This window comes from Arvicola amphibius, chromosome 2 (genome assembly GCF_903992535.2).
Source record: "Arvicola amphibius chromosome 2, mArvAmp1.2, whole genome shotgun sequence".
Classification (NCBI taxonomy): Eukaryota; Metazoa; Chordata; class Mammalia; order Rodentia; family Cricetidae; genus Arvicola; species Arvicola amphibius.
The window spans coordinates 180,341,262-180,364,884 of NC_052048.2; the positions used below are offsets into that span (position 1 = coordinate 180,341,262).

The window sequence follows — 23,623 nt, forward strand, 5'->3', positions numbered from 1 at the left end:
AATAGATTGAAACTGTAAGCCACCCAGTTAAATTTTTTCTTTATAAGAGTTCACGTGATCATAGGATATATCTCCACAGCGATAAAAACCATAACTAAGACAGGTAATAAAATTTCTTGTACTTTCTTATGTCTTTTACCATGCTAGTTCGGTTTAGGGAATAGTCTTGGTGGTGTTCATTTTATGTACGACCCAATTATGTTTTCCTGCCATTCTACCTTATTTTCACTTCAGTTTCTATGTAGTGAGTAAAAGTGGGGAAGTGGTCCAATTGTATGTGTATATGCTACTATGAAATTCCATGGCCTTTTCCTACCATTTGCTAAGCTTGACTGACACTTTGTGAGTTTATCCCCCACCTTTGATCAAGAGCCCAGGTGGGTGATCTGACCAGATATATATTTTACCTACTTTCATGGGAAAGACTAGACTTGTAGAATTAAGGTCATAGGAGAATATCAGAAATCAAATTCGAACAGATTTTTAAAATGTAATAAGATTAATAACAACTACTTAGATCAAGAATACAAGGGAATTTATGAGTGACCTTGAGATATATTTGAGTCAAAACCATAAATAATGATTAAAACAAGGCTTCTCTCACCTTATCCTTGCCAGGTCCCAAGTCCAGCCATGTAAGGCCAGAACTTGCCAGAGTTCCCCTCCTCGAACATTTGCATGTCTAATAGTGTGCTCATACTGTTCTTGACTTTTCTGTTTCAGAAACTGTATATTGACTTCTGCCACAAATGAAGGTCGATTTAGTTCTTCCCTCTCCTGACCACCACATTTTCCTCCTTCCTCTTCTCTAAAAACAATAGATATTCCTGTTTTGGTTAAGCTTTCTGGACCTCTTTAATGTAATTATGTAAATATTCACATCTAAGCCATTGCATGGTTGTGTTTTCTGCTGTGGAGTTTGTTGCTGCCATTGTTCTCCCTAGGGTGATGAGGGTGACTCTGTAGCCGTCTTCTGTGGAGGAAATCCCCTTTGCCGTTTCATCTGGGCTCTTGTAATCATGGAACAGCATTTCTCAGGAGGTTGCTGATTCTGTCCATGCAATGTTTATTTTGTGAGTGCTTGCATGTCTGAAAATGTCATTATGCTTTCTTCATATTCAATTGATAACTTTCTGGGAAGTAATTCTCTCTCAGAATTCTGAAGAGATAGTGTCCCTTTGTCTAATCCACCAACTTCTGTCTAGCCCTGATGCTTTCTTTCAAAATCTTTTAGGTTTTCATTTCATATCCCGCCACTTCTTGCTGTCATTCTCTCCTGTCTGTCTGTTGCTCTATCCCTCTCATTTCCTCCCTGTCCCCTTACCTTTCCTGTGTCACTCCTTTCTCGCTCTTCTCTAAGAAGGGTCTCCAAGGCCAGACTGCCATCCACTTCTTGTCCGCTTGACACAGTCTCTTCCCATTTTGCTGTCTTCACTTCATGTGGTTTCTCAGTTTGAGAAGCAATACTCTTTGCAGTAGGAATTTTTATTTGTTTAAATTTCATTAATACTTTTCTTTGTTATATTATAAAAATAATTTTTTTTTATTCCTTCAGGCTTCTTCTAGGTAACTATTGAACACCAGTTCAATCTTCTAATTTTTAAAAATCTTACTCATGTGCACACACCCACACACTTGGATATCTTAACCTCTTTATTCATTATCAATTTTATATCATTTTTAAAATTTCTAAGAGTTTTTCATTTTCTAAAATTGTCATGTTCTGTTTCTTTGATAGCTTTTCTTATTTTTCACTAAGTATGTTACTTGTAGTTAAAAACTTTTATTTTCTGTATAGTTTCTTTTTTATTAGTCCCTTTTATTCTGATGCTTGTCAATCCTTTTGTTTTTTAATATTTAATTAAACTACAATTTTATTCCTTCTTCTTCTTCCTACCCCTCCCATGTGTAACATTCCCCTTCTGAAATCACAGCCAGCCTCCTTTCCTTTAGCCATTGTTGTTATATATGCATATAAATAGACCAACATATCAGTACAACCTGCTGAATGCGTTCAGTTGTTGCCTTATGTATATGGCCAAAGGACTGGACTTGCAAGGATTTTCTTTGGTTGCCTGATGATCCTTGGCTGCCATTTGTATGCAAGGGAGTTAATTGGAAGCTTAAAGCAAATTGAGGGCCTGGACTCCCGGTTTCTTCAGTGAAAAGTCAGGTGCCTTTAAACTTGAACCACATCACTTTCCCAGAGGGAATGCCCTAACTTTCTCTGGTTGGTGCTAGAGGGAAGCTGTCATTGTTGTTAGCGTTGAATCATTGACCTTACTAAGGGCCCCAAGGCCCTAAGGATCTTGCTAAAAGGCTTCCCTTAGACCACATCCTCTTGTTTTTCTTTGGTACTTCTCACCCTGCCTTCAGCCATACCTACCATTCCTTGACCCATATCCTTTCCAGTTGCCCAGCTTTGACCATTGCTGATAGAAGTACTCACCTGCCCATGTGGCTTGATGGGATGCTGGTCCTTAAGATATTCCTGTGGGGAGTCTGAAATCTTTGCTTAGGCTTTCCATGTTCTGCTGCTGCCCCTCAGTGTAGCCAGCATGCTCCAGAGACACTCAGGCTTCCATGGTCTGCTGGCATCCACCGTTCACCTTCTGGCTAGCTTCTGGAATTGTATTGTGATTTTCTTTTTACTCTTCCCACTTCTCTTCTTCTTTTTTTTTTTTCTCAGTGTCATGTTTATAAAGAATCTCTTTACTTTTACCATGGTTGAATTGCAAGAAGCAATGGTGAGAACTAGTACCATTTCTGTCAGATTTTATCTGTCCCTGCCATGGAGTCATACCACTGTGCTTCTCAAAGGACATCACAGATTCCTCTTATCCATGACTGCCTTCTTTACATGAGAGTTATATAGAAAACTGACTTAGATGTTATATAATTATAGAATCGGATTAGTTGTTTTCTCAAGAGACCTGGCCTTAGCAATCTATTTTCACTTTTTCTATGCTTGTTAGACAAATACTGAAATTTCATTTTACAGTAATCAAAAGCTCAGTGTCAGTAGTATGTTCATCCTCAAAATATGCTCATTGAAGAGGAATCTGGTTTTTCAGGAGAGATAGACACGCAGACTCCAGGGTGATACGCAAGCCTCACACTGTTGGCAGTTTGGATCGTATAGGTGTACATGGCTGTCAGAATGTACCAAGTCTACACTGGAGTTGAAGTCACCTCCGGGGAAGTAGAGACAAAACTAAACAAATGTTGAGCTCCAAGTAGAAGCAAATGCTAGGACTGTCAATGGTGTTTGAAAGCAGTTATATAATTTATTGAATGAATTTAAAAATACCCTCACAAAAACCCAAGCATGGCAACATATGCTTAAGTCCTAGTGCTTGGGAGCAGGAGGCAGTAGACTCACCAGGTCAAGACCAGTGGGTTTGAGCCAACCTGAGCTACATGAGACCTTATTTTTTTTTTTTTAAATTCCTTTCCATGTTTTAAACATTGAAATTTTTATTGGGTAGAAAATAGAAACTTACTTTTATGATGTGATTGTGATTATTATCTGTCTCCCAATCCCTTTATCCCCTAACTTCTCTACATTTAACCACATTTTGCATGTGCAGCAGTGAGAATGTACAGGTTATACAGAATGCTGCATATTGTCTATTTCATATCAAATTTACTGATACTTAAAGTGGGAGGCAAAAAAATACGTCCTGTGTCTTTGAGATTATTTCTGCATGTGTGTACTCCTTTTTCAATGTTGGGCCTAATTTTATTGTGGTCATTTGGGAAGAGCACTGAGGTTCTTGGTCATAAACATTGGCTGGAGTTCTAGAGCTATAAGCATGGGCTGCAAGGGGATTTGGGGAAGGAATACTAGAACTGGACTCTCATACTGATCATTCCTCTGTTTAGGTGAATCTGCATTTTTATGGTGCTTCATATTTTCAGAGTGCCTAATATCCATTGTAATTATTTCTAGATTCACTCAAAGGTATATTAGAAGTAGTTTTCTCATTTTATGGGAGAAAAAATAGAAACACAGAGAGGTAGTGATGCATCCAAGTGACCAGAATCAGGATTAGAATTTAGAAAGGGTACAAACCAAGGGGAATAAGTGGGAGGGAATTAGGAGCTGTTACACATACAGGACCAGTGGGGAATACTAACCAGATGGTGGTTTAGGCTGACAAGATTTTGAACTGACTCAAGATCAGACACGTTTTATTGTAGGTAAAAGAGAATCTGCTTTCCTGCAAGATGCTGTTGCACTGCAAACGGGATGAACTTCGTAAACTGTGGATTGAAGGAATTGAACACAAGCATGTCCTGAACCTCCTGGATGAAATTGAGAACATAAAGCAAGTGCCTCAAAAACTGGAACAGTGTATGGCCAGCAAGCACTACCTTAGTGCCACTGACATGCTGGTAAGATCAGCCTGTGCAAAGGCTCTCATGCAAAGATACCAAGTTCTCTTGTCTCTGCATATAGTATGGTACAAACAGGATTTTCAAGCCCTTGCTGGGGAGCCCTAGCAATTAAGAAAATGCCTCACACACATAAACACAGGCCAACCCGACCTAGGCCATTCTCCAACCGAGGTTCTCTCTTACAGGGTCAAGTTGACACCAGTGTAGAAGAGAACAATGAAGACATGCAGAGAGAAAACAGAGGTGGCTTTCCAAGTATGTGTCTGTCCTTTTTAACAGACCATTTACATGAGTCCAGTTTTTTGACCCTAATGCTGCCCAAAGAGCCATGTGTTAAGGGCATGGTCCCCAGTCTGCACGCGGCACTATTGAGAGCTGGTGGAAGCTTGGGGAAGTAGTACCTATGGAAGTTAGGCCATTGGAGGCATAACTTTAAAGGACTCCAGTCACTTCCTGACTCTCTTTTTGCTTCTTGGTCACAATAAGTGAGTGACTTCCTCTGCTACATGCTCCTAAGATGGTGAAATACCTTGTCCAAACAACCATGAGCTGAAACCTCTTAAACTATAAACCAAAATAAACCTGATCCTTCTCATGAGCTGATTTATCTTAGGTGTTTGTTACATCAAAGAAAAACAAAATTTAATTTCTACAACTTACAACAAAGAATTTAATGAAGTTATTTAATTAAGACCTGAGCAAAAATTAGTTAAGGAAAGGTCAGTACTCATTTTAAGCCTTTAAATAAATGAATCAGGCCATAAAAGAATATTCTGAAGTCTTAAAATGAACAGAATTAACCTAAATAAGCCCTAACAACCCATTCTAATACATGCCATTTAATTAAAAGCAGACACACACCAAAACAGTAACTCAGTGATAAAAGTAGCTATATATATGTTCCATAAACATATATATCTTATCTTTTCGAATAGCTAACTCTTGATAAATTAGCAAAGATATATATAAATCAACACTAATACTGAAAAGTAAGTTTTGCTGTTGTATAGCCCCGTCATTATGAACTAAGATGTCCCTCTGATAAGATGCTGGGAACAAGCTAGACCTGGCTGTGATCCTGGCTGAACTCAAGGATGAGACCACAAAACTACAAATCCAAGGTCCACTCAGGCTACAGAAAGAGTTTGAGACAACCTTGACAAGTAAGACCCTGTCTCAAAAAAACTGGAATAGATGCCAGGCAGCATTGGCACATGCCATTAATTCCAGCACTTGGGAGACAGACAGATCTGTGAGTTCAAGAACAGCCTGGTCTACAGAATGAGTTCCAGGAAATCCAGGGCTACACAGAGAAACCCTGTCTTGGGGCGTAAAAAATTGAAATAGAAAAAGGGCTGAACCACATAGCTTAGTGGTAAAGGGCAGAGTGCTTACCAGTCATGTGCAAGGCCCTGCATTTAATGGCAAGTACCCAAAAAACCCCACCAGCAACCAAACACACACACATGGAGCTAAAATAATAACAATAATAATTTTCTTATTACACAAAGACACTCTTATTACACCAATCCTCCTTGTACTGTTAAAACTGATGATTCAGTTGACTTATAACCAATATGTGATAAAATATTAGGACACTTCTCATTCTTTGGTTACCAAATTCCTTAACACTTCTTACAGTAAACTTCCAGCAAAATTCTTAGTGGAAGTGAATAAAATATTTCATCAGTGTTCCCACCAAGTCCATCGGAGTTTTCACCAATGTAATTTGTAAAGAACTTGACTCCATTGTGGATAATAGAAAAATTCAAATCCAGCACAGCTGATGTTGGGCTTATATAGACTACTACAGATATGAAAATAGATATGGTTGTGTGTAAATGGGCAGGAAGGTAGAACAGCCCTCCAGAAAAGCCACCAGCCCTGGAAAAGTCAGGACCAAAAGGGTGCAAAGTCTGGCTTGACATTCACCACAAATTGCAGACTGTAGGAACTTCCATTAATTCAATAGGTGTCAGGACACCATGGACTGAGCCATGTCACAGAGCACTCCAGCTCTGTAAAGGTATTTCTAAGATTAATATCAACGAAGTCATTTTCTTTCTTACCAGGTGAAAGGAACAAAACAAAGCTATAATCAATCCAAAAATGACTTCAAAACCTTTTTGGAACATCTAACCTTACAAATCTTCAGGTCTATGTCACAATGATTTCATCCTCTAAAATGAGATCCATGATCATCCTCCGAAGCTAAAAAACAATCTCATTACCATTTCAACATGATTTTAGTACTGATTTCTTCCAGTTATATTTCTTGTCTTGGTTCAAAGGGCAGAAAATATATAGATAATAACCATCCAGCATTTCAAACCCTTCCTCCACTGGTTTCTGTTTCAAGTTCATACCTGTACCTCCTGCCTTGGTCTCCCTTAATGATGTGTACTAACATGAACCTTTTTTCCCCCCCAAGTTGCTTTTAGTTGTGTTTGTCATAGCAACAGAAAGCCAACCAAGACAACTTGTCTTAACTGTATGTGGGGTTAGAGTTGGGTGTTTGTGTTTTGGTGGGAGAGAACAAGGAGTATAAGGCATATACTTTATCTATTCAGTTGTTGAAGAGAATAACCTACTTATATAGTATCTTTTTTACTAATTAATAAAAATCTAAGACCTATGCTTAAACAGATAGGTATAGTGATCATCAGTACTAGCTAGAATCTTTGTGTTTGGGATGAGGGAAGGGGATGAACAGTCCCCTTTCCCAGAAGGTCAATGTGTAAGATACATTGTTTCTTTTCCCCCATTTTAGTTATTTTTGTATATTGAATACTAATCCATTGTTTGCTACATGGGCTATAAATACCGCTTTTTAGTTGGTGTTTGTCTTTTTACTTTGTTTATGTTAGCTTCTCTTATAACATTTTTAATGCAAAATATCTGAACATTGCTTATTTATGGTATGTGATTTTAGGGAGAAATTTCTATCCTTTTGTCTTTAAGAGAATTTTTTTATTTTGTTCTTTAACCTATCTAAAGTCCATTCTTATTTATGCTATGAGCCAAGGATCTAATTTTACTTTTGCTCTTTGTCCTCTCTTGATTATATGTTTATTGAATCCTTCTCTTGATTTATAATACTGTTTGTCACATTCCAAATTTTCACATATGTATGTATCTCCAGGTTTTCATTTTGTTTAGTTGGTCTTACCTATTCATGTACAAAAATCATGGCCTTTTAATTACTGTAACTTTGTAATATATCTTGAAAAGCAGTAAAAATGGCTCTTCATTTTGTCCTAAATTGCTTATACTCTTTTCGGTATCAGTTTTGTCAAATATCACAAAAAAATGAAAAGAATTTCATTGATTTTAAGGGATTTGTGTGTTAGCAATCTTGCTTCATATCAGTGAACATGTGCCTATTATGTCTTTTGATTATGCTTAGCAATATATTTCTTATAAGTATTACATATATATTCCATGTATAATGGAATATATAGTCCATTAAATTTAATGTACCACTTATGGCTCAGAGGTTAAAAGCACTGACTGCTCTTTCAGAGGTCCTGAATTCAATTCCCAGCAACCACATGGTGGCTCACAACCATCTTTAATGAGAACTGGTGTTGTCTTCTGGTGTGCAGATATACAGGCAGGCAGAACACTGTATACATAATAATAAATACATCTTTGCTGGCCAGTGATGGCATACACCATTAATTCCAGCGTTTGGGAGGCAGAGGCTGATGGATCTCTGTGTGTTCAAGGCCAGCCAAAACTACACAGAGAAACCCTGTCTCAAAACAACAAACAAACAAACAAAACCCCAACCAACCAACTAAATAAACAAAAACCACAAAAGCCCAAAACAACAGCCCAAAATAGCTTTTCATTAATTATAGTGTCTATTTATTTGCTGTATATAAAGATATAGTTCTTTTTAACATTTTTCATTTGAAAATATTTGTTTTTTGAAATTAAAATACAATTATATCATGTGTTCCCTTCCCTTTTCTCCCTCTAATCCTTCCTTTATGTGTGTGTGTAGTGTGTGTGTGTGTGTATGTGTGTGTATCACACACACATACACACACACACACACTACACACACACATACACATATATGTATGGTAGCCCTGTTAGTGAGACTTTATGGGTGTAGCTTCTCTGACATTTCTAGGAGATATAATCTCACCGCAAACTTCCCTGTTTCTCTGGTTCTTAAAATCTTTTCCTTACACTAAAATCCCTGAGCCTTAGGTACAGAAGTTGTGTCGTGGATGTATCAGTTGGGACTGGGCTCTATATAATTTCTCCACTTTGATGGGTTGCAGTTTTCTCGAAAGGTCTCAATCTATTTTTGTGCATCAGAAGATAGCCTTCAAAAGTAATTTCTCTGCCTTTACCCTGTGATTCCAGAGATGGAATAACAAATGCCTTTACCTTATAAGCCATTTTGTTGTCTTTATTTTTATTTTTATTTATATATTGACTATGTATTTTCCTGGAGTGATTCCCAATACTATCTTCTTAGACTTGGCTTAAATTTTACTCAGTTTCTGAATATCTCGGATATTACATGCTTTTCTTTATGTTTTCATAAGCAACATGAATTTTATTATCATATAATTGCTTTTATTTATGTGGTAGATTATTGATTGTGGAGTTTATATCTTACCCATTTTTGCCTGCCCCTTCCTACTACAGTGATATTCTTAGAGTCAGAATTAATAAATAATTATCCAGGTGGTTAGCTACGTGAAAGATTTTAATACATAGAGGACATGGCATTTCTTCTTCTTTTTTTTTTTTTTACTTTTATCTGCATTTATTTCATGTTGAATTTATTCCAGTGCCAGAAGTTTTTGTTTCTTCAGTTTCTTCTGGGATATCTTTTTCTTCTGTGCAACCTCCTCTTCTGGCTTTGGAGCAATCTGTTCCTTTTCAGTGAGGATCATCTCGATGTGGCAGGGGAGCTCGTGTATGGGTTAATCCGGCCGTGAGCTCTGTAAATTCGTCGGCGCATCTTAGGTGCCTAGTTCACCTGGGTGTGCTTAATGACCAGAGAGTCTACATCTAAACCCTTCAGTTCAGCATTGCTCTCTGCATTTTTAAGCATGTGCAGCAAAAATTCTGCACTCTTTTTTGGCCACCGACCCTGTATCCAGCCCCACTGTTTGGCCTGGGCGCACCTACCGACTCCACCGTTGTACCGTCGGAATGGCACACACTGCTTCTTCAAAGTGACATCTTTCAGATACTTGGTGGCTTTTTGGATATGCATACCCTTGATGGCCAGGGCCGTTTCACGGGTGTTCTTAAAGTGAACCCGAAGGTTTGATCCTCTCGATTTGCATGATTTTGTAGGGTTTTTTGGGTCAAGAGAGTAGCGAACCATTTTCACGGGTCACCTCTGGCCACTAACAGGAAGAGAGGAAATGACATTTCTTAAAGGTATTTCTTTTCCAGGAACTGTGCTTTATTTCCTCTGATTAGTGAATTTATTTTTATGTTTTATTTTTGACAAGTTACTCAGATTTCTAACCTTTTGTAATATTTAAATTAGCAAGAACAACTTCATCAGAGCTAGTATAGTTATACACCTCCTTTGTGCTGATATTAAGTATGGGAAATGGATCTACTCCTTTCACTCTTACAGCTGGGATAGATGGGTTTCTGGTCTCATTTCTGTTTTATAGAAGAGGTAATTGTGCTTGATTCAGGAAGTTGGTGTACCCAAATGTACAACAATTTGTCTATTCTGTCCACAGAAGGTTGGAAATATTCTTCAACAGTCTTGTGTATATGAGAGTGTAGTATAAGGTCTGCAACTACTGTTTTACTGGACCTCATATGAAAAACAATTACATTTCCTTTCACCATGGTTATGTGCTGTTACAAATAAAATGTACTTAAGGAAAATGCAGGGCCCATAAGGAAATCATCACTAACATGCATCAGAGGAAAGTAAAGACAAACCATCCAGTCTTTCAAGCCCCACTGCTTTCCTTGGATTTGTTTGACAGAAGACTTTGCATTTTCATTTTAAGGCAGGTGCAGATACAGATATGTAGTAATTTGATCCCCTCCACAGTATAGGTTAATAAACCCACAGTAAATAAATCAGTGGTGACCCATGGCTCTTGCCACCTCCTGCTATTCCTCTTTTAAAATTTGACCTGCCTTCTAGCTGTAGGCTTGGCTTCTAGTTGGAATTTCATTTCTTCTTTTGATATGATAACCAGACTATTTCATAAAATAATTAAATTGTCATGACAGGTAATGTCTGCAAATAGGCCCATCCTTTTGTTCCTTCTTTAAAGTAAACAGTTACTGTTGGCTTATGGAAAGCTAAAAACGATCCAACAAGAAGCCACATAGAAATCAGAGGCTTGATTAATATTGTAGCCTGTAGCTTTGTGATATGTATGGTTTAAATTAGACCTTTGCAGTATTGTGCTGGGTTGATGCAAGCACATTAATGACATAATTTCTGGTTGCTGCATCACATTTCTGCAGCTCTCCTTTGTATTCCACTCACATTAATTGAAGTAATTTTGTCAGTGAAGCGTGTTTCAAACCTCTGCATTTAAATTGAAATTTTAATTCCCTTATTGTCTTGAAAAGACGGCTGAAGATGCCTTGTTACAGGTTTCATTATCACTCAAAACACTCCAGCTGCTGGTTTTAATGTACAATGACTGATTAATTCTAGAAACAATTATTAATATAAGAAAAGCAGTTTCTTCCCAGTGGCACAAGTAACCAGGAAGGTATTTCATGAGAGTTAATATTTTTATAAACTTTTTTTTTCCCCAGGGAGAATTTGTGTGTAGAAGTCTGCATCATATGAAAATTGCAGGGAGCGCTTTGAAAACCACTTACACAAGTTCTGATTTATCAGCCATAGAAGTCAATTCATAATTGCATTCAATCAGTGGAAGCCAAACCAGTGTGAGTCGTTTAGAAGCACTTTAGCTGACAGTCACACAAGGCTTGTGACTAAAATAAATTTTCATTTCTAAGCCTGTCTGAGATTGTAGAGATTTTGAATGTCTTTTTAATCATTTTGTCTTTATTTTTATGCCTTTACAAAAAGAATCCATAGCCATATAGTTAAATGAGGATTATTATGATAATTATAATAACATATTTATGTAGGTCTCTTTTCCCCAAAGGATCTTGGGATAACTTTCTATGAGCATTGTGTAATGGAGTTATTTTCCTTATACTTTGAAAATATGACCTTATCTGAGATAGGCAGCTATTTAATTGAGTAGTTTTCTAGAATTCTGTAATAAAAATATAGTAGTATTTTCAGTTCATATGATTCTTTGAACTTGTTTAATGATATTGAGAGCTGTATCTGACAGCATGGAAGACCTAGACTTGAATCTCTTAGCTTTGACTCCTAACAGTAGCATGATTTGTGGCCAGTCATTTACCTTTACTAACTGTTTGAGTTAAGAACACTATATACCTCCGAGGTTTATTAAAAGATTTAAAGTAATCACAAATGCACATTATAAGTTCTTTAAAAGTTGATAGTTATTCAGTCTTTAAATTGGTAGTGTAGGAAAGGGTGTGTTATAATGTCAAAATTTGGTCTGAAGGTGGACTTATTTTGAGTTGGTAGTAAGTTGAAGTAGGGCTAGATTAAGCATTTTTCACCTTTTTAGTCAACATGAATATTATCTGAATGCAAGACTAGCTCATTATTTTAATTGTACATTTTTATTTGATGTGATAATTTGAATATTATACAGTGTAGGTAATTACTCTCTCTATATTTCTTGTTGATCCCACAGCCCACTAGTCTAACTAGGCTGTTTCACAAGATCGGTATTTTAAAGTTCTATATTCTTATGCTTGGCTTAGTCTACTGACTTTCAACTGAGTTTTTAATTTTTATTTATTATGGTTGCCATTTTTTCTTTTCTTTTTTTTTCTTTTTTTGGTTTTTCGAGACAGGGTTTCTCTGCAGCTTTTTTAGAGCCTGTCCTGGAACTAGCTCTTGTAGACCAGGCTGGCCTCGAACTCAGAGATCCGCCTACCTCTGCCTCCTGAGTGCTGGGATTAAAGGCGTGCGCCACCACCGCCTGGCCTATGGTTGCCATTTTTAAGATTTCTGTTTGGTTCTTTTACAAGATTTCTTTCTGCTGAATATGTCACTTGTCATGAATTGTTTTTCTAATTTTGTTCAACTTTTTTTTTTTTTTTTGGTTTTTCATGACAGGGTTTTTCTGTGTCCTGGAACTAGCTCTGTACAGCGGATTGGTCTTGAACTCACAGAGATCTACCAGCTTCTGCCTCCTGGGTACTGAGAAGTACCTCTTTTCGACTTTTTTTGTATTTTCTTAATCCTCACTGATTTTCCATATTCTCATTAAAAAAAGTAGGCATTTTCTCAGTTTCATTTTCTTTGAAATTTGTTGATAGTTTTTGTTTTCTTTGAAGGCATCTGTTACTTGGTCTTTTCACATGTCCTATGATTCTACACTGGTATTTTCACATTTGCTGAATCACTTTGCTCTGTCTTTTGTATAAGGTGGCTTCTATTATAAGTAGCTTTCTTCAGATTTTATGTCTTGTGGTATTTGGTTGGCTTTGGTGCCAGTTGGGCACCATAATGTAATCTTGGTAAAGCATTTCTAACTGTAACTAATGGTTTTAAGTGCAGTGTGTGTTGTAATAGGTTAGACAGACTCACTATTTGGAGGGGCCACGTTGGGTGGTAAAATCAGTAGTTGGGGTTGAGTGCCTCTTTGTGGCCACTCCAGTGGTGGGAGTGGTGTTTTGGGAGTGTGCTAATGTTTCCTCGGGCACTGCTGTGTCAGCTCTGACACCAATAGGCACAGTAGGGGTGGAGCCCTGCAGCACTTTGCCCTCAGACCCGGTGCAGGTTCAGCAGCAGCCTGCTGTATGTGGGGGTGGTGATGGGAACATAAAGCACTCTGTGTCAGTCATGGCGCTGGTGCCAGAGAGTTTGCCCCTAGGGACTAGCACTCTTGCCATCAGCAGTGGCACGACTAGCTTTGTAGTCAAAGTTCTAGTATTCCTTAACACATGCTCAGATGGATGATCAAGATCAAAAGTTCTAGGCCATATTTCTGGGATTTGGCATGGATGGAATTCAAGTTCTCTGTCATTAATTCCTCATTCAGCCCATAGCAAATAAATTTTCATGGGAAATTCATTACAACTACATGCTTAATCATGTAGTTGTAAGTAGTAGGTAACTAAATATGCTAACCTGTTAGTCATTATCATTAGATATAAACCAGTTTCAGGATTGGAAATGGCTTATTAATAGTATTGATTTTATTTTTAGCTGGTCTCAGCTATTCTTTCTGGTTTAGATCTCAGGGATGATGAACCACAGAGGCTGTTTGTATTTGTGCCGGTGAAATTGAAATTGCAGACATACTGAACTTATTTTCTCTTCCTCATGGACTGGGAGGAGGTGATCATGCATTGACTCTCAAGTGATGAGTGGACAAGTAACAAAGCCAGGCAAATGTAAGTTCAGTTTTCCTGGCTTGAGAGTTTTTTATTTATTGTCACTCTTGATGTAAAAGCATCTTGGATATCAGGAGTTGGACATATAGTGGGCTTATGGGCATCAACCCGGCAGTGGCTCAGTGACTGCACAAACATTCTAGAATTCTATATGGGTTTGCCCACAGCACATTGAAAATATGTCAGGGATGAGTACTGTGATAATCATAGCTATGGCCCTTGTGTTCATAATTTCAGGATCAACTTTTGAGTCTAACATTGTATAGTATTAATTTGTCAGGGAAGAAGCAATATGGTACAAATTTAGTAACTGAATAAAAGATGAGAATTTTTTAAATTTAAAAATTTATTTTATATGTATTGGTGTTTTGCCTACGTGTATATCTTTGCTCCTTGTATGTGTGGTGCTCACAGAGGCCAGTAAAGGACATCAGATTCCCTGAAACTAGAATTACAGATGGTGATGGCGTTGCTGATTGCTTCCATTATTGGGCTGTTGTCTGTGAAGGTGGTCTTAACTTTGGAAGAGGTCTTGTGCTGAGTGAGAGACAGGAAACAGTGTTCTGGTTGGGATCAGTATGTCTGGGGGACATGCAGAAAGAAAGGGCTGCTAGGGAGAGTGGGGCAGGATTAATTTGGCTTGTTATTTTGGGGTAATCCTCTGAGACTATTTTTAGCCACATTTGAAAGTCCCCATTCCCTCAAACTTCTGTTTGATAGGTTAGGAAAAGCTACAAATAAAGTTATTAAATGAGTTGACTTTTGTGTACCAAATTAACGAATAGGTTTGTAGTAGCTGCAGTTAATTTTTTATTACAGAATAAAATTGCAGAGCTTTTTAGTAAACATTTTTCCTGCAGCTCAAACTTTTTTTTTTTTAATATTTGACTTTGATGGCTGGAGTATCTAAAAATCAGAGGATCTGGTAGGTATCTTAATTTTTGCTTCTCTTAAATCTGCTATTCATTTAGCTCTTTTTTTTTTTGAGACAGGGTTTCAATGTGTAGCCTGGCTGTTCTGGAACTCACTCTGTAGACCAGGGTGGCCTTGAACTAACCAAGATCTGCCCGCGTCTGTCTTCTCAGTGCTGAGATTAAAGGCATGTGCCACCACCGCCTGGCTACTTCTTTCATTTTAAAAATGAATAGAAATTCTGTTTCATTGCGTGACGCCTTATGAGGTTTAGCACTTTTCATTTAATTTGTCTGGAGTGGTGATTCTCCCAAGAATCCTAAAGTGTGGGCCACAACCCAGACTGGTCGTGTAACTACTGGCTTTGGTCATATTTGACAGTCTCCAAGTAATGTCAGTTTTTGGCTACGTTTGAAATTCATCGTGTAGCACACTTAACTTGTACTGTAGAATGGAGCAGGACTCATTGCCCTTGCCTTTATTTAATACCAGCTCAAAGTATTAATAGTTGCAAAGCAAGTATTTGTGTAAAATTACATTAGTGATGTTTACATTCATGTAGAAATGTTTGGAGGTGCTTTGTTGCCGTCCCCTATTGTGGGTTAGGTATAGTTGATGACTGCCTGGCTTCTATTCTGATGTTAGAGTCAGATTATGCGGTTTAAAAGAGCTTAGTGTAATAGTTAAACTAGGTGATTCAACAGGTTTGGACTATGTACTCTTAAGACTCTAATTTTGCTCATGTATCTCTTGCATCTTTGCTGTTGGTCTGATTTACTGTTTGGCTTTAATGGATTGACATTGGGGTACAACTTTATTGATGGTGGCTGTGTTTTGTGTAACAAAGTGGAAACGAAGCAAAAAGGGTTTCTGTCTAAAATGTTCTAGATTCTGGTCTTGTCTCCAGTGCATTCAGTCTAGACAGGTGGACTCTTAGTATCATTATCTATAAAAATGATAAACATTATTGAATTGTTGTGATAATAAAGGTGAACTATTGCATGCAAGGTGTACTCTGTCAAATGTCAATCAGTATAAAGATTTAAAACGCTACAAGTGCCATCATTGTTATCACTATTACCAAGTGCAAAATAAAAAGAACAGATTCCTGGTAGTCCTGGATTGTTTACACTGAGCAAGCGGCATTTCTGTCCTGATGCCAGTGTCACTAGGTACACACGTTTAGTCAGGTAAACTATACAAGTGTTGACACACTTGAGTTTAGAGGAGGAGTGGTCCAGAATAATGCCCGAGTTATTTATTGTTATCCATTACATTTTGGTTTCAGTTTCACCTATGGGCTTCTCTGAACAGATATTTGACTGGTTGATCTTCAGCCAGATGTGAATCAGATCTTTGTGCCAGTTTAAGTGATGGCAACATATATTGTTGATAGATGTATGTGTGTCAACCTGATTATGGTCTGAGAATGCTTAGTAATTTTTACTTACCTTGACAGGATAGAATTAACATGTTACAATGCCTGTTTTCTCTGAGGTTCGTCCTGTTTCTTATTAGTTGTGTTTCCCTAGCTGTTAATATGAAGCACCCTCTTTCCTTTAGGGGATATTCAGAATGTTTGTTAGTAAAGGGCTGGTGAGACTGCTCAGCATTTCCAGTGGATTTATGGGCACATGCAAAATATGGCTGAAATGGTCTGGATTCAGTGTGAGTTTGAAGAGATGCTCTGAGATCTCCTAGGAGTGTTCTAAAACTTTTTCTTGTCTCAGAATAGCAAATAAGTTGCTATGTAAGTGACAAGTGATTGGGACACTTGTTAAAAGAGAATGTCTTTCCCAGTGTTCTGCTTTAGGAAAAACTTACACTTGCATACTCTTCAGAGAGTGCTGGTGAGAACTGGGAATTAAAAGGAACACACGATTCAAACAAGGGAGCTTCCCCCCCCCCCCCCCCCCCCCCAGCTTTTCTGTTTGCAGTTTACAGTTCTTTTTCGTGTTAGGTCTCAAACCGTGGGACAAAAGACTCACTGAGGTTTCATTGACATATCAAAACACATCAAAGCAAAATATGGCCTGGCTGCCAAGTTCTCCCTGTGTCCCTCAGTCTTTATGTGTTTCAGGCTCTCCTGGCTGACATACCACATACCTACATACTCTTAAGCTTCTCTAGCCCAGGAGCTGAGCTGTCCTCCCCTCAGCTGCTGTTCCCTTATCCAGCCATCTGGTTACCTGGTCTTTTTCATCTACTCTCTTGGCCAGTCTCTAAGCCCAAGCCACCCCATCTTGGTCTGAGGCTCTTTCTTCTCTCTCTTTCTGTCTCTCTCTCTCTCTCTCTCTGTCTCTCTCTCTCTGTCTCTCTCTCTCTCTGTCTCTCCAACCCCACATGGTCCAATGCTGTCTGGTCATGTTCACTCTGGACTCTCCCAGATGTCCCTGCCTCTGGCTATGCTCTCCCTTTTATGTACAGCAAACTCCTCCACAGTACCTAGGAGTAGTTATGTCTTTTTTATGTCTTTTTTCATTCAATAGGTGTTAAATGTAGTTTAATTAGGAAAGTAAGATTTCATTTGTTTTTTTATTTTGGGTAAGGCTTTTTAGAATAAATAAGACTCTTAATTTGATTTTATGTCTCAGAACCCCTGAATCTAATTCTTCTTGTAGAATTTTATGTTAAAGAAGATTTTTCAACTATTCTGTGTTCAAGGGCACCTGTTTATATGGATATAACTATCACAGTAAGATTGTGAGAATATGACATTTGCAATGAATTAGAGATAGGGAGTTTATGTAAGTCATTTTTGATGTACTCATGGTGTGAACTGTTATGATAACACAACACATTGATAGATTTTTTTTATTTGCTAATGTTTCTAAATTATTACAAAATGAAAAAAGAAAGACATGCTTAAGAACTTCTGATGAATGAAGTTCTCCTTTGTGAATTTTTGTGTCTTTCAAGTTCCCTTGATTAAAACTTTATTGCTTTTGGAGTTTGGAAGGAAAATAAAGCTTAAGGAAACAATATCACCCTCCCCACATAAAATCAAGATGGGCACCTAGTTAACCTTTAAAGATTTCATATAATATAGAGGGTTCATACATTTCACCTCTCAACTAATGTCATTCTGCGAAGTCTGGGCTGATGGAATTTCTTAGGAGACCCAATTGGCCTTGCTTCAAGGCAGAAATTAAAAAAGAAATTTTTGCTTTAATGAAGTTTGAGAATTATTTGTGGCAGAATACATGATACAAGGAACAAAAAAGAAACAAAAACTTAGATGGAGTGCTTGTCCAAACAAAGTTTAAGAACAGCTTAATAAGAGTCTGGTTTGTAAGGTAGTAATGTGGTGAGATCTTTGATGAAACTGCAGTTCTCATTTGGTTTCTTTGGACTTTTGTTTTCTGAGATGGATTTGACGAGAGTCTAAAGAAGAAATTCACAGATGGCCTTTTATTTTGCTGATACTTTATCTTCCTTCCTTTATTCACTTATCAATAAGTTCATGTTATTTGCTTTATTCTGTAAATTCCATTATCTCTCAGGCAGTCTATTGCATTAAGCCCTGAGTACCCAATATCACCTCATTTACTTGAGGTGTGCTTGACCTCAGCCCCCCTTCTCTCTTTGTTAATGCACCAACAAGCACTGAGATCTCTCTGGGGCATTATCATTTGGCTGTTAGCTCAACTAATAACAACCCTTCATTTGAGCTGATGAAGGTTTATTAAATAAAAACATGCAATAACCCTGGCAATAATGAAAGGAGAGTGGAGCTAGACAGCATCTTGTTTGTAATAGTGAGAGCATGCTGAGTCTGCATTGGAGATATTGGGCTTCCTGAGGGAGATGGGGCCCTGAATAGGTCAGATCAATGCTATGTTATCAGACTGGTTTAAGAATGGGCAGTTTTGATTGTCTGACCTGATCACTGTTGATTAGCATACAGGCTGAGGACTTAGTGGGAAAAGATGTTCTTGCTCCAGGCACTTGTCCTTGCTCTGTGCTGCAGCTATCTTGGGAAGTCTGTCTCAGGCGAACTGTCAGGAACCCCGAGGCCTTCAGAAACTGGCAATGTAGAACCACAGAGAACAAAAAAAAAAAAAAAAAAAAAAAAAAAAAAAAAAAAAAAAAAAAAAAAACAAAACAAAACAAAACAACCAAACCACCACCACCACCACCACCACCAAAAAAAAAACCTTCCTCTAGAGAGAAGCTAGCATCAGAGATTGCTTTTCCTATACACCCTTAAGACCTCCCCAAAACTTCATTATTGCTCTAAGCCCTGAATGGTCTCCATTTAGTCTCTTTATATACTCCTCACTCTTTTTACTCCTACCTAACATTTTCTTCATGGAGTAGCTCTTGTAACCATAAGAGCTGTCATAGTCAAAAGTTGAGTGGGTGACAACAACTGAGATTTACTTTTTCCACTTGATATCTTTTGTGGTGTTATAGTCTATTAGTAAAAATATTCCCAATTCATCTGTACAGTTACATACACAGAGTTGTGTTGCGTGTGTGTATTTAGCAAAGTGGGAATTCATTAAGGAAAAGTTTTAGTACAGATTTCAGGAAGGGGTACTCTTCAGAGTTATATAAATATGATCTCATCAACATTACACAAAAGATACCTTTGCTTAGCCACCTGTCTAGCTACTGCCTGTCTATAGACTTGAGCTGACACGCCCCTAAGTAGTGAACCACCATTTAGGGATAATAGATAGAAGCCTTCTTGACTCTTGGTATGTTTGCTAGACTGGTTTGGTTTCTAGTATACCCCTTTTGAAAAACAATTGCTTTTCCATGTTACTTTTGCTTTGTGTCTTTCTTTGTGGGATAGCAAGATTTTTCTTTGTTTCTACCAATTGTGAGTCTGGTGATTTTCACAAGTTGAAATAAGCTAAATAGCTAATATTTGATCATTATGACCCATGAAAGCAGTAATATCTGAAACTTTTATCTTTAAAGCTCTGTTCAGTTGCTTTTCCTAGTTGCTGTCTGATAAATATTTAAAATTTTGTGAATTAACTGAAATAAAGTAGAAGCATTTGGAAACAGAAAGATGTAGGATTCTTAGTATCATGCTTGCTTTGAGGTCTGAACCAGGGCCTCGCTCGCCACAGGGAGGCTTGGAGGTGGTGTCTCTGCCATCTATAGCTAGGTAGACATTTGGGAGTAAGGATCCATCAGGGGAGTGAGAGTGAAGTCTCCTGCTTCTCTTCTTCTTTTTCTCTTCTTTGGCTTGTATCTTAATTTCTTTTAGATAGTTGCTAATAAGATTTACCTCTGCGAATCTCTCCTCACCCAAATAAAAAATTCTTTTATAGCATTTTTTTTTAATGAAGTAGTTGGTAAGAATGGCCAACTTCACGGTGTTCTTTAAAATGTTTCTACTGATTTATGACACACAGCACAAAAAATAGATTTTTTTTTGCTGCTTAAAAGTTTAAGGGATATTGAAGACTGATAGAGGACTCTCATTGGTTAATAAAGAAACTGCCTTGGCTTTTTGATAGGGCAGGATTTAGATAGGTGGAGTAGACAGAACAGGATGCTGGGAGTGAGGCAGTCCCTGCCTCTCCTCTCTGGTACAGTTGCCATGAAGCCAGCCACCAGGTCAGACATGCTGAGTCTTTCCCGGTAAGACACCACTTCGTGGTGCTACACAGATTATTAGAAATGGGTTAATCAAGTTGTGAGAATTAGACAATAAGAGACTGGAACTAATGGGCCAGGCAGTGTTTAAATGAATATAGTTTGTGTGTTATTATTTTGGGGCTTAAGCTGGCCAGGCGGCCGGGAGCCAGGCAGCCCGTTGCTCCTCACTACAGAATACAGTCACCTAACTGTAGAATAATAATCTCAATTTGTTAACATCAAATTGAGAAATAAAATGTAGGAAGAAACAAATAGCCATGGTAGTTGTTTGTTTATGGGTACCTGAAGAGAAAAACTCCCAGAGGTCTGAATAAGTAGAATGGAGTCTTTATTAACCTCCAGCAGGACTATCCCAAGCAGATTAGCAGAAAGCAGCCTCGATTTCCAGTTGGTTCGAGTTTTTAAGGACAAAACCCACAATTGTGACATACACAGAAAGGCAGTTCTGAACATCTGAAACAAGCAAGCATTGTATACAGAAAAAGAAAGATAGAAGTTAATCTTGGTCAGGCAGTTAATCTTTAGTTCAGAGTCACACTTTATGGAAATTTAGGGCTGGTCCAGGGACTAGTTTTAATCAAGGTAATTTAGCACTTAAAGTATTCTTAGGAATATTTTCATGAGATGGCATTGTTTTGCCCAGATCACAGGGTTCCCCCAAAACCACTGCGAAGTCTGAGTCTGAACTTTTATACAAAAGCAAAGAGCCTTTATTCAATGCAGTGGTGAGAACAGAGAATGTGGAACCTGAGTGGGGGTAGGGTTTTTTTTAATCATAGTTGATGTTGGGGGTAAGGGAATTTTCAAGGTTTAGGATCCCTGATTAACTGACATGTAAATCTTTACCGGTGTCTTGGTGAAAGGGGATAGGTATGTGCTGGGCTAAGGCATCTGGTCATCCTGTCTACAATGGTTGGAACATTAGGGATTTGCTATGGAAAATGGATATTTTCTCCTTTCATGTTGATTGGCCTATTTCTGGGTGGTGCCTGGGTAGTTTCCATTTGTGGTCTTTGCTGGAACCAGGTGTTGCCATAGGGTAAACTGAAATTTAGGCCTACTCTTTCGCTGGCTTCTATTGAGCCTATCATGGTAGCAGTATAGCCAAGGTGCCCTGGGCCCATATAGTTCAGTAGCCTATTACATCCTCCATTACAAGGACCTTATTTTTTTGTAGACATAGATGCCACCACTGGGCTTTTGAACTTCTGGTTTGGTAACTGTATATTTGGACTGTATTGGATAAGTTGACCATGCTTCAGTGGTAGGCCATGCATCTACGAACATTTGAGCCCTTGATGATGGGGAGGGGATGGGAAGGATACAGTGTTGGGTGGGAAGGGAAGTAGAATATATTTGGGGTGAGTTCAGAGACAGAGGGTGAATATGATAAAAAAATGTGTAAAACTTTTCGGGAAGTATTTAAAATGTTCCCTGTTAGTATTATCTATTATCTTTACTACATTATTTAAAAAATATGTATGTAAGAAAAACTCAAATATTTTTAGTTGACTCTTTTTATTATGTGTTATGGTAAAACGCCATAGGTCTCCGAGTGGCAGCAGTGGGCAGTGGGCCATGAGACCACTGCAGGCCACGAAGGCAGCTGGTCCTAGGCAGGGAGCCATGGTGGTGAGAGACAGAGACTTATTAGGCATGCCATGCAGAGAAAGTGGGTATTTATTTAGTGGGTTATGGAGGGGAAAGGAAAATGGGGGAAGGGGAGAAGGAAGGAGAACAGAGATAGAAAAAAAAGAGGAACAGAGAGAGAGAGGAGGGAGGGAGGGAAGAAGGGAGGGAAGGAGAGAGGGAAAGGGAGAAGTGGGGAGAAGGGAGAAAGGCAGAAGATACATCTTCAGGAGAGAGATGAAAAGGAAAGAGCTCAGCCTGAAAGTAGAAGTAAGATATAGTTGCCTTGGTGGGTGGGGTGGGGGTGGGGGTGGACAGGGCTTGTCACTTAAAGGGACAGGACAGATGGACAGACCATTACATTATGTAATAATCTAACTTTAAGGACTGATGTGGTGTGTTGGAGAATTCTAGGAGTTTATTTAAACCACTTGATTATGAATATACAAGATTGGTTCTGTGAAGTGATCTTAGATATTTGCTAATTACATTTTGAATGTTGTTTGTCTAGTTTTATAATTTTTATACGTATATGGGGCATTATTCAGTATTGACTGCCATATTTATGAACCTGATTTTGATAATTCTAACCTCCTGAAGCCAATTTTTTTTTTGTATCTTTTCTTTTTGTTTTTCAGGAGAGGGTTTCTATATATAGCTCTGGCTCTCCTGGAACTTAATCTGTAGGCCAGGCTGGCCTTGAAGTCACAGAGATTTTTCTTCCTCTGCCTCCCAAGTGCTGGGATTAAAGGTGTGCACCACCACCACCCAGCTTGTTTTTTTTTTTATCTTTTAATATTGCATTATCTTAAATTTCTCTTACTGCTTCATTGGCATGTTATTTGATAGTCATCTGAGTCAGTTCACTCCCTCAGAGGCTCATATCCTTAAAACCACCAGGCTGTGGCATACTCTTGGGTGGTAGAAATATCAGGAAGTGATAGATTGGTAGAAATACATTAGATCATGGGACGAGGTGCTCTGGAAGAGAGTGTTGGTTTCTTGGCTTTGTGAGGTGAACAGGTGTCCTCTTTCCCTCTTTCACATGTTCCTGCTCTCTCTCTGTGTCTCTCTGTCTCTGTCTCTCTATCTCTGTCTCTCTATCTCTGGTGCTGCCATAAGCCCAGAAAAATAGAATTTGGTCATCAAGGACTGAAAACTTCTGAAATCATGAGCCAAAATAAAAATTTACTCTTCACAAGTTGTTTTGTTCCTGTGATGGGAAAACTGATTTACTTTGTGAACTAATTTAATAAAATGACCATTTTCTATATATTAAAAAGCTTGATTGACTTCTGTAATTTTAACTTTGTAAGTAATTTTGAAGCCTCTAACATTTTTTGTGTTTTTTTTTTTTATAGAAATAAGAGCGTATATTAGTTATTGTTCTGTTGCTGTGCTGAAACACCATGACCAGGCTGATTATAAAAGGAAGCTTAAATTGGAGGCTTGCTTACAGTTTCAGAGGGGTAGGGTTAGTTTATGGTTATCTTGACAGACAGTGGATGTCAGGCAGGCATTGTTCTGGAGCAGTAGCTCAGAGCTCACAGTGATACTTAAATTGCAGGCAGAAATAGACAAA

At 38.2% G+C, this 23,623-nt stretch overlaps 1 protein-coding gene and 1 pseudogene across 1 annotated transcript in view; one reads left to right on the forward strand and one right to left on the reverse strand.

Annotated features, from left to right (window-relative positions):
- Nucleotides 1-23,623, forward strand: part of Exoc4 (exocyst complex component 4) — a 722,780-nt gene that overhangs the window by 26,955 nt on the left and 672,202 nt on the right. The window contains exon 3 of the mRNA XM_038318719.1: nt 4,204-4,398. Coding sequence (XP_038174647.1) covers nt 4,204-4,398 — 195 coding nt within the window. The remainder of the gene's footprint in view (nt 1-4,203; nt 4,399-23,623) is intronic.
- LOC119806752 lies at nt 9,207-9,760 on the reverse strand (annotated as a pseudogene).